The 11,926-nt window shown below is 45.0% G+C and overlaps 1 protein-coding gene across 2 annotated transcripts in view; it reads left to right on the top strand.

Moving 5' to 3' along the window:
- The first annotated feature begins 2,989 nt into the window (after window positions 1–2,989).
- Window positions 2,990–11,926, top strand: part of LOC142560611 (DNA polymerase eta-like) — a 34,396-nt gene continuing 25,459 nt past the window's right edge. Inside the window, exons 1-4 of one of the 2 annotated variants that reach the window (XM_075672828.1) lie at window positions 2,990–3,196; window positions 6,289–6,445; window positions 9,155–9,289; window positions 10,357–10,559. In XM_075672828.1, coding sequence (XP_075528943.1) covers window positions 3,169–3,196; window positions 6,289–6,445; window positions 9,155–9,289; window positions 10,357–10,559 — 523 coding nt within the window. In that variant the 5' untranslated portion in view covers window positions 2,990–3,168. The remainder of the gene's footprint in view (window positions 3,197–6,288; window positions 6,446–9,154; window positions 9,290–10,356; window positions 10,560–11,926) is intronic. The other variant, XM_075672827.1, reaches the window with a different exon arrangement.

Genomic DNA, 11,926 nt, shown 5'->3' with positions numbered 1-11,926 from the left:
CCGTACAGATGGCTGCCGGATCCTCGGAACGCAGTTGCTGCTTGAGCTCGGCTTCGCGAGCCTGTTCTTGTGCCCGTGCTGCAGCATCGGCACGGCGTAGACGACCTCGTCCCCGGTTCTGCTCACGGCGTTGTTGATCGAAAGCTGCCTGCTCCTCAGGAGTAAGTGTGACGCGTGGCCTACCCATTTCGGAGCCGGAGAGAAACTGCGCGCGCTCGGCTGCGACGGAGGGCAACGACGTTACTACTGGCCCAGCTAATCACTACCTAGATAGCACAATGCCTTTTCACACTTATCCATGGCGTCATGTGGGGATGCTTCCGAGTAGACAACAATGATTTTGACGTCACCATTGTCATCACGCCAGCCTCGTAGACGGAAATTTCAGGCCAGGTAGCGTGACGTCATGGATTGGAGTAAACAGGCCTTGTGCTATTAGGTGCTGTGGGCTGACCGCGCACCTCTCATTTCTTCTCATTTCTTCTCTTATTCTCTTTACTTTTTTCGCGCATGCACATGGGGTTGCGCCGGTGCAGTTTTCGGCGTACAGGGACCGACAGACGGACGAACGGACGAATCGGCTAGCCATATGCAGCTTCACTGTAAGAAATGCTAGTGTACTTGCTTTTAGGTGCGCGATAAAGAACACCAGGGTGCCAAAATTAATCCGGAGCGCGCCACTACAGCCTGCCTCATAATCGAATGGTGGTCGAATGGTGGTTTTGGCACGTACAGTTCCATAATTCGATTAAAGTTTAAGGCTTCTGCCACGATGCGATGTGCTATGTGAGGCAATGCTCAACCCTCTCAGAGATTAACAGATGCACAACAACGCCTCAAGCAAACACGTCTCCCTGTGTGTTCTGTGTACTATACGCAGACAAGCAGCAGTGGTGCACACAAGTTAACATTCAACATCAACTCGCCACTCTCGTATTACACATTCGCCATCAACACCGCCGATAATTATCGTCAGTCAAAGCAAACGGCATAGAAAGCTTCGCTTACATCGATTCCCACAGTGCGTGGGATCCGCATAATTTTTTATACTCATATTTTGGCGCAGATGTTCAACTATTCGCTATGGCGGGTAAAAGAGAAAGACTGAGGAAGGAAATAGGTGTCGCGAACATTTATTGTTACAGCGTAAACAGACGGTTTTATCGTGGCGGTGCGCCGAAATTCGGCGGCATTCGGGAACTGCAGCTGTACTCATTGCGATAACTAATTGTGACGTAGCGATCACGGACAACGCGCGAGCTGCGTTTGCTTCCTCGCTCTCTCTCTTTCCAAATTCGCTCCTCTTCCTGTGGAGGATAGTAAGTAGGGTAGTATCGAATCGACGCTATTCCGATTGACCTCCTTGCCTTCAGGGTATCTTTTAAAAAAATCGACAAAATACTTATGTGATGATTATTACGTCGTCGCCGATACGGTTGCACAAACATATGAAAGTTAAAAAACTGCCATATAGAGGATGCTTCCGAAAATGCGTCCTATGTTCCGTGCGATGCTTAAGCGACTTATTCAGGTAGCGATTAAAAAGTAATTAGTAAAATTAGGCTTATCAAGTTATTAACCGTAAGAGACGGACGGCTGATCCGAACGCGAGAGCTATAACGGTACGGGATCTGAATATAAATGTTTACGAGTCGTGTGTGTGTGTGTGTGTGTGTGTGTGTGTGTGTGTGTAAGCAGATGGCTGCACTTTTCGTGGCTAGGTCTGCGAATGAGAGAAGACGCGTTAGTACCTCAGGTATTTAATGAAATAAATTCTGGGGTTTTACGTGCCAAAGTCACGATCTGATTATGATCGAGGGGCATGCCGTAATGGGAGACTCCGGCTTAATGTTGTACACCTAGGGCTCTTGAACGCTCACGCAAGTATACGAGACTCGAAATGCGGCCGCCGCGGCTGGAGTCGAACCCGCACCATCGAGCTTAACGTGAATCGCACTATATACACCGCTAAAGCTACATTCAAACGACGGACGAGCGAGTGCTTTCGAATCGGAGGGCCCTCAGCGAACGCACGAAGGAACTTCACTCATGAAATGGTGCCCGTGCCTAAGAAGTTCATCGCCCTTCTGATCAGGATCATACACAATCTAAAATTTTCAATTTGAACTGACATGAACTATTTATGTGAAGAATTTGACATTTATAATAATTTAGTTCTCTTGTTTGCCACCGAACCACGCATGACGAAATCACATCTTATGTTGAACCACGGTTGAATGCTTAAAACCCTTTAAACTTCGTGAAGTAGTGCCACGCTTTGAAGAATGCCGCCTCCTCCTCGCGCCTTCTGGCCGAGGCCGACGCCGCGTCGCTATTGGCCGAATAGCATCACGTGGGCCCTCGCGCCGTGCCAATGGCCGTGCTTCAGAGCCATTTTCGCTCCAGAAGCTATGCCAGAAGCGTCTACGGAGTGGCGAGGAGCGCATGTTGGCGCCGTTGCTACCACATAACGCTATACAAACTGGTTACGCTCGAGCGGCGTAGGCGGCGCCACGGTCGAGGACGGAGTGTGAAAGAGAGGAGAAACGAGGCGGAGTGAAGGCGGAGGAGGAGAGTGTCGCTACTTTACGAAGTTTAATGGGTTTTATATGAACACTTGAGGGACCCCGCCTCGATGTGGTGACTATAATTGACCTGCACAACAGTAGAATTCCTGTTGATATTTCTGTGCCGAACTGTAGGATAAATTCTGGAGAAATTACATGGCTGAAGTTCACACTCTCCGCCGCTGCCACCGCTTGCAAAACCGCAGAAGCGGCGCGTACCGAAACTGAGAAGCGCTACCGCATCTCCACGAGGCCAACGAGGCTGCACAGAACGTTTATTTTTCAGAAAACGCAATGTTGTTACATTAAATCATTATATAATAAAGTTAATTATTTAGCACATCCTCGTCTGCGAACAGCTTTGCTTGCGTTTATATTTGCGCTTAGCGAAACAGCAGCCGAACATTGGCAACCATGCTCAAACATGCTCGAACGCGCTGCCGATGAAAAACCCGCGTCGCCCGCGTTTTCAGTTTGCTGCTGCTCGCTGCTTCCAGTTTCAGCGTGGTTTCAGCCACTTCAACTGCTTCGACTACGTTGCCAATCAATAGGCCAGCAAGGGAAGAACATGCCAGCGGTCCGAACGGGCGAGAAGTAATCGATGAGAAGGCTGACATTGTTGTTTCAAGGTAGGCCGTGCCATATATCGCAACTCCGCGATCGACTTACGAGTGCCAGTGATCTTTCTGTTCAACTGTTTTCGTCGGATGCGAGCGCGACTTCTTGTGTTCTTTCAGTGCCGTGTGTTAAACGACTGTTTGCGTACGCAGATCACTCTTGCCTCCTCCTTTGCGTTTTACGATATCTCGTTCTGCTGCCGATGTCGCGATCAGCCGTTCTCTTTCGTATCGAGCGGTGCTATTGCAATTGCAGCTGCCGCACATCTAAACTTCGGCCACGTTGCACTGTTCGAAAATTTGTTGAAACCTTCAAATTTGTGTCACTTGTCCAAAAGGCCGTTCCCTAGCAAAAGCGTTATGTTCACTGATCTCTAGGCGGAAACCTGCGGCGGTGTTTCGCTTTCTGACGAACGAGAGTACTCGACGTGAGTTTGCCGAAACTTTCGCGTGCAATTACAGTTGCTTGCACCCCTTTTACTGACATGAAAATCATTAGGAAAAAGACGTATAACTTGAGCTTTTCCGAACTGCCTATGGCAGCTTGGTAAGGTGGGTAACCACATTTGTATGTATATAGGAGTGCAGAACCAAACAATTCGGGTTGTGTTTGCGAGATTTGTAAACACGTAGGCCACAAAATGGACGAAGCTCAAAATTAAATTTATTCGGCAAGAGTGGGCACTATGTGTGCTCGAGAAGAAATCACATTCGGGCGCAATGAGCTGCAGCCGAACATAAAAAATAAAATAAAGAATAAAACCGAATAATGTTGAATTCTGGCTTCACTATGGTTGGCTCATGGAATATGTGGCGCTAGGTAACTGGTTTATGAGGACAACGTCTCCTCTGAGCTATTAAACAGTGCATGGGCAACTGGGGCTAAATGCACAAAACTTTTTGTTCGCAAGTACTGTTTGTCATTGTCTGCTCACTTTCGTTAATATCTTCAGCATAGGTAGGCTGGGAGTAGACAGGAGTATGTGAGTGAGTATTATGAGCGGGAGTAGGCTGGGGTGTAACCATGAGTGAGTACCTGTAATGTGAGTTATTAGGATTGGCTGGAGTTTGCTCTTATGAACAATTCTAGTGTGAGAGTGTTGTTGTGAACACTGGCCCTGGAGGCCAACTAAATGTCACAGTGTCAGCTACGTTCATTAAAGCAATGGCTTCCTTTTATTTTCACGAAAACTTTTAACACTTTTTGACGCACGAGAATGGGTAAGTGCTGAACAAACGTTTGCTCCTTCTTACTGATTTGGTGTGCCTTAGAAAAAGGTTTTGCAGGAATTTTGTTACCTCAGAATCGCAAGTGTGTGATATGCAAAGCATGTGCACTCGGTGTGCTCAAACAGTTACGGCGTCTAGTTAAAGCTAGTCGTGGCTGCTGATTCTACATCCAGCTAAATATGAAGAGCCAGTTGGCAACAGCATACAAAAAAGTGTCTGCCATATTTACTTGAAAACAGGAACGAACATGAATCTAGGCCAACCCCTATACGTTGAACACGCTGAGGAATAAAAGAAATATAGTTCGAATACAGGTTGGCGCATATGTTTTTAGAAAAATGATGAACTTCGAACATGACGCACCTTTATTTATCGTAAGCTTGGCTACTAAATCTCGCTAGTCGATACAACAAGCTGCATCCTTGTTGGTGTTGCCAGAAAAGTTGTCCTCGCCGGATGCTTCAAGAGCGTTGAGTGTGTTGGATATGCAGCATTTCCTAAAGCCGGCATGAATATAATCTACAGACTGGCTGTGTGGTGAGCACTATGAAGGAACTCTGTTAGCTAGGTAATTTTGCTAGCTTTGTTCCAAACAATGGTCAAGATTTCTTGGTCATGAATATAGGTCAATTGTTCACTTTGGATAACATATTCTAAAAAGAGTGAAGGTCGACCTATATTTGAATGAATGTGGTTGTTTCCTACAGAAATCTCTAGAGGGAGCTCTGGAGCTGCAATTGTTTAATTACCACGGTAATGATGGTTAGTAAGTGGATCTCTCTAATCTTTCTGCTTGAGGCTCCAGACATTCATGTCGTACAAAGTATAATGCATTATCTTTCTAGTTTCCAATCAGTCCTATTTTTATCAGCATGTTAAGGCAATATGTTTATGTGCATAATAATTGCAAAATGTTGCATGTACAGTATTTTGTTGCAAATGATAGATTTGCCAGCTTGAACAAATTAATATGCTACTTGTTCACATGCTGGCTGAACCGTCATACATGCAGCATGCATGACACAGAGCAGGGTTAGAATTCCCTCTATTATCTTTGCACAAGAATCTGTGAAAATAACGGGGTTGCTGGTGTTGTGAGTGAGTGCCTGGCCAATTGGTTGGTCTATCATGGAACACATGATTCAGTCAAATATTGCAGTGCGTCCCACCTGATTTCTAGCTTGCACGTAGTAAGAAGTTGAAAATTGTTTGCTTGCACAATAACTTGGCAAGCTATAAACTAGCATCTTTTTCCTTCTTGTGCCTCAACCTCCATTGTCATAGACTGCCAGAGAATTTGCATAAAAAGAGTTTGGGAAAATCAGAAAGAAATCGGGGAATTTGAGAGTGCCAACATAGTTAGACACCCTAAGTAAGCACTTACTCTTGCCACTTGTGGTTTAACCAGGTAATCTTAATACTGTAACCTGGTTGTTACTTGAATCTTTGATCTCCACTCCTTTGCTTACCTTCTTGTCTGTTTGCATTGAATGCCATCTGTTATCCACTTTACTCATTACATGGCCTGCCTAGCTCCGATTCTCCCTCTTGTAATGCCAACAAGAATATCGCCACCCCCCTGCTTGCTCTCTCATCCATGCCACTGTCTTCCTCTTGCTCTGAACATTACACCTATCATTTACATTCCATCGTTCAAGCAGTCGTAACGGGAGTCGGCCAGAGTTACAGAATGAGTGCCAAGAGAAGGGAAGTGCAGTCAAGGATAACCAGAGAACTATGTGGGATGAAATTAATAAATTTCTAAGCATAAGATGGGGTCAGTTGGCACAAGGTGGGTAATTGGATGTCACTAGGAGAGGCCTTTGTCCTGCAGTGTACATAAATAGGCTGATGGTGATGATGATAAAATGCAGCCGCAAAGGCCATGGCAACTGCAACTACACCTCGACACCGCGCGGTGGTTCTTGTCGATATGGACTGCTTCTACGTGCAAGTGGAGCAGCGGCTGGCTCCCGACTGGAACGGCAAGCCCTGTGCGGTGGCACAGTACAACACTTTCCAAGGAGGCGGGTGAGTGTGGAATGTTTTGTGGAATAGGCGCGTAGTCTTCTGGATTGCTACCAAGAAAATCGCACCATAATGGAGTAGGAGATGCACACTATGGTTCGGTGACCACTGCAGCATACTAGTTGTTGAATCATCAGCCATGACCAACAACTTTCTCACAATTAAAACATGCTCCAGCAGTTAAAGTAGCCATTTTTTAGATGCTTTACATATGATATCTAATGCTGCATCATTCCATGTGTCTCCTGCTCGAAGGGACATTCAAGAGAATCATTAAATCAGCGTAAACTGACAAAGTATTCTTCCAAAACTTCATTGTCATCTATTTCATGAGAAGTTGATTACTAGCAGTAAGAAATGAAAGCCGAACTTCCATGTATTGTATTTGGCGCTGGAATTGCAGTGTTGTCATGACAATGTAGAGTTACGAATTTCAAAGTATGTCCTTGTAAATATGTGGGCTGTGGTGATGCAGGTAAGTTCTTCAAACTTTCCAAGTTCAGTCCTCAGCTATGTTAGAATACAATCTAGTTTTGCCCGAAAGGTGAAGCATCAGTTGTGACAGCAAATTATTACACTGCCATAATAAGTAAGGATGGTAGTTTTATTGGCCGTATAAACCTGTAAACACTCGCTTACTAACTAAATTAACAAGCATGGTGTCAGCGTGCACAGGCAGACATGCGCACATCACACTTGATGACCGAAGGCACTCGCTTTCAAAACGCTGGCGTGAAGCGCGGCAGCAGGAACGAGCAAAATGACCTTCATGCTGTCTATCGCTTCAACGCAAACTGAGGGGGGGGGGTACGCAGCACAGGCAAAGCTACGAGCTGTTGGCCCACCTCGACTCTGCCCACAAAGCAGATTGCTTTCAAGATAAAGCCCGCGCAACGACACTTGGCCATGCCATATGCAATTGCTGCCGAAGCAGAATCCCCCCTCCCTCCCTTGGTTCCTTGCGCACGACGGAAGACCGCACGCTTCCCCCCCCGCTTTCCTCCCTTGCGTGCACGAGATAGCACGCTTTCACTCGCATATACTCGCGCGCGTCGACGGTGTTATCGCCCTTGGACTCCATAAGGAACGTCATGGCGATGGCGACAGCGAGAATGCGCCTTGAATGTCAATATAATTGCTATTGCAATAAAAAATTAACTACGCTTGAGGTGACGCTGTTAAAATCCATGAAGTCATGGCGAGCTGCTGTGGGAACTTTAATGCGGTGAAGCCACCCGTCTTTAGTTTTGCTCCTTTTCTGGTAACCAAGCCTCTGCTCATGGTATTATCAGCTTTTTGGGCATTGTGGAAGTGTAATTTGCAAATACAGCCCAACTTAATTTTCTTTCTAGTGTTCTTTTAAAGCATTTCCAGTGGTTGGGTGAAAAGGCATTGCATTTTGGACAAGCTGCAGTACAGATGAGCATTCATTGAAGTGAAAGGAATTCATTGCTGCTGGCATACAGGGTGTTTCAGCGAACACTTGAACATTTTTTAAAAAATTGTCTGTGGCAGATAGCACTCTAGTCCATGAGCTGGTCTATGTGAAGAGGCGGACATTAATTGTGCAAAAAATTGAAATGCATAATCGACTAATTAACTAAATTCACTTATTAGGTTTCTAACTAGTTACCTAATAACTCATGTTGCAATTTACAAATTGTAGCAGGTGAGACTGCAAGGCATGTCGACTTGAATAGAATTGTGTGGATGACAACATTTACGAGTTTTGCAACATAAAGCTTGCCGTAAAAATGCGCTGTTGTTCCACTTACTTTCTTGCCGAAACGTCATTTTATACATTGAAGCAAAAAGTAACTGGTACAACGTCGGGAATTAATATCTAAAACTGGTGTCATCCTGTGAATTCGCTCCAAGTGGACCCGCGTTGCGAAGTTAAAAGTATCCAGAGTGCTTGCAATGCTTGTTTAGCAATGTAGCCATAACTAGAAAGGTTAAACCCAAACATGATACTACAGCCTGCATGACTACGCAAGGTCAAGAAGCAAGAAACAAAGAAAAGAGTGTGGGTATGTGTATGTACATTAAATGTTTTTGATGCAAATTGAATGTACTCTTATCTCATATCACAGGGTTCAATAATTTTATTATAAACTTCGTTTACAAATATTTGGCTATTTGTGGCCGTACAGGTATCCTGTGATTTGTTGGAGAGTTCTCGCAATGAAAGAAGTTTTATGCGTACAGTCAAGCAGCTGCTTCAACTGCATCTGTAAGAGTTGTGGCGACCGTGCATTTGTTGCTCATTTAAAAGCTGAACAGTCTTCACGAAGTAGTGTTGGGTCTGCTGAAGGATATAAACCAGATTTTCGTACCTTTCTTTTCCACATGTTTTCTTTTGCTTGCACAAGTGGAAAAGTATTTGATGTTTCATTTGATATTTGAAGCCTCTGTGCATTTAATTGCTGCATTGGATTTCATAAAAAAAAAGAATGCTTTTTACATGTGAGCTGACTGACAGGTGGGTGATGCGCGAACATTTAATACTTGGCAAATACGATTTTAAAGACAGGCCAAATGTGGTAACAGGTCACGCATACATCGTGCTTAAAGCTTGGCTGGTTGACGCCACGCTTACCAGCCTCTGCTACATTGCTTATCCTTACCTCAAAGCTTCTTATTTGATTCAGATTTGCTGATGTTTGCACAGAAGAAGGAGTGCAGGCTTTCCATGAGTGGTGTAACTCGCAGGCTGATAGCGGTCAACTATGAGGCCAGGGCATGTGGGGTCAAGCGTGGCATGAGGGGCGAGGAGGCCGCCAAGTTGGCCAAGGATCTGCACCTGTTCCGAGTGCCAGAGGTCAGGGGCAAGGCTGACCTCACCAGGTGAGTTTGAATCCCCTTAATGAGAGTGTCGGCTCTGAATGCTTTTGCTTTCTTGTCTCAGAATTGCTTCAATTTGGACTTTCGAAGTCTTGAGGGTTAAGCAAAAGTCGTACTTGTCCCTTACTGCCTATCTCGAAAGTGAAGACAGCTAATGCCACCGAGAGCATTGCCATGGGTAACTGTAGTTACTCCTCCCTGCTAGCAGTGGCACTGCATATTGGAAGATCTAGAAATAGTCCAATTTCATTGCATTCAGAGGGAACGTGCAATGGCCCAGCCAGCAGCACCATGATGATGGTAGGCCTTACTGCTTTCCCGCTCTACAGTGTTCATTGATTCAAGCGTGATAATTGGACTGCATGGAAGCCGATGCTTATTGCACCACTTGTGATAGCTAGGTGAGCGCTGGGGGGCCAAATGCAGCCATAGTGCGTCACAAAGGCTCCTGGTTTCAATGTTTACCACAGTGCATCAGTTTGGTGCCCAAGTGCCCATTGATGGCGCTAGAAGCACTGGTGTACCGCATTTTAGCATGAGTACTGCGTTTTAATTGCTCAACACTGTACGCCTTGTGTTCAAGAGAAAATTCAAGAGAATGTCGAGGAGGGTGCTGTTGGCAGATTTTTCCTGCAAATTTTAGGGGAAGTTGGTGGGTGGATCTTCTCAACCCCACTTCTCTTGTTAAATATCCTTAGTCCCACCTCCCTGCATTTCGACTTCAAGGCCTAAGTGAAAGTTGAAAACAAAAATATGCACATATATTAAAAGGCAACCGCTGTGATTTTTCTGGTGAGGTGCCTGGATTATGTTAATTGTTTCACTTCTTAATAGGAAATCGGCTTTTGTTGCTCCCACTTCAGGATTTCTGAGCTTTAAAAGTAGATGTGCATTGGGCTGGAATGTTCTCCCTCCCTCTTGGGTCGGGTTAGCTGCTGGATCTGTAAGCTGGAATCGACGAGCCACTATAAGTTAGCAGTTACTTGAGAAAGCAATAGAAACTTAGGGACAAAAAAAAAATATTTTGAGCCTGTGAGTATGCAGAAGCTTTGGTGCTCACTTCTTGTCAGGTACCGGGACGCAGGTGCCGAGGTCCTTTCTGTGCTGTGCCAGTTCAGCGAAGTGGTGGAACGAGCCAGCGTGGACGAAGCGTATCTGGACCTCACAGAAGCGTGCAAGGCGGTGCCACTGCCTCGGAGCGTGGATGCCATGCCCAACACGTTCCTGGGCCAGACACCCAAGACTGCCTCGCAGAGTGGGGTGGACGATGCCAGTGAGTGCAGGTGTCTCTTGGTTCATCGCTTTCAACAGACACTACTATAGAGAAAAATAATCCCATCTGTACTAGTAAATTGCCCACCTTACGCTTAGAAAAAGCTGCTCTTAGCATGAGAGGAGGCCTGGTAAGTGAGAAAAGACGCTAAGACGAAACGGAAGTGGTGACAGTTGCCCTGAAGTCAGACTTGTACACATTACAGAAATAGAAGTAAATAATTACAATTTCTTCATCCAGAAATGCAATTGATTACAGTTACCAATAACTGCAAGACAAAATTAATTGAGGAATTTCTTAAAAGTAATCGATCATTTTTACATTAGCTTTGTTTGAACTTTTTATAACATTGCACAGATACCATAATCAGAACAAGCTGTCCTGACACAATCAATGTGTCCGCAGCAGCCCTTTCTGCATTGCTTCTCTTTGCTAAGAGATACTTCTCAAGAATGTCATTGCCTATTATTCCTCATTCTTGCTGTGAATACATGCTGTGACAATGAAAACTTGCTTGATGTACGTGCTGGGGGATTATGGCCACGCTGTAACGTACCGACATCTTGCGGACAAGATTGCCGTTACTCAGCATCTGGGTCCTCTTAAGTGCAGTGCTTTGTGTTTCATTGTTGCTGGGGCTTGAAGAAAACGTTCCTGGTCGGGCCATTGAGAAGCTGTACAAGTTGTCTGCGTGTGATAATGTCCTAAGTGGTCTTTGCTATCTAGATATACTAGCACCGGTTCAATTCATCGGCCATCTTGCCTCATTTTCATGAGGAAACAAATATTGGGCTCACAGGTTTGTCTGCCTGAATGTGTGCATCCACGAGCCTACTGCGTGGCACGATCTCGGGTGTTCTACGGTAGTTCCCACGAAATTCAGGTTACTGAAGCTGCGTCACCTTTGCAGCTTGTCTCGTCAGTAAAGTAACTAATTACTTGTAATTGCTTACTGAAAAATGTAATTGAACTGCAGTGAGCATTACCGAGTAAAAAATGTAAGCATTGATTTACAAAACTACCAAGGAATGTAATAGATTACAAGTAATTAATTAATAAAATGTAATTCGTTATGTACAAGTTTGCTTGAAGTTTCCACACTAGCTTGCCATGATGTCATGGATTTTGAAAATGTTTGCTCAGGCCTAGTTCACTTTTTATTGGTAAAGATGGACTTCATTGTATTCTAAATGAGCTAAGGAATGAACTTGGCATGTTTCAAGAAGTTTTACTGTGCCACAACAGCCAAAATACAAGGAAATACTTTGAAGTCTGTGACATCACATCGACTTACCGGGTCTGGGGTTCCAGTGCAAAGTTTAACACATGGAACTTGGACCTTCATATTCTCTTCTTGTGTTGAACAT

The sequence above is a fragment of the Dermacentor variabilis genome, chromosome 10, assembly GCF_050947875.1.
Source record: "Dermacentor variabilis isolate Ectoservices chromosome 10, ASM5094787v1, whole genome shotgun sequence".
NCBI lineage: Eukaryota > Metazoa > Arthropoda > Arachnida > Ixodida > Ixodidae > Dermacentor > Dermacentor variabilis.
This window is presented reverse-complemented; position numbering and strand designations above follow the sequence as displayed.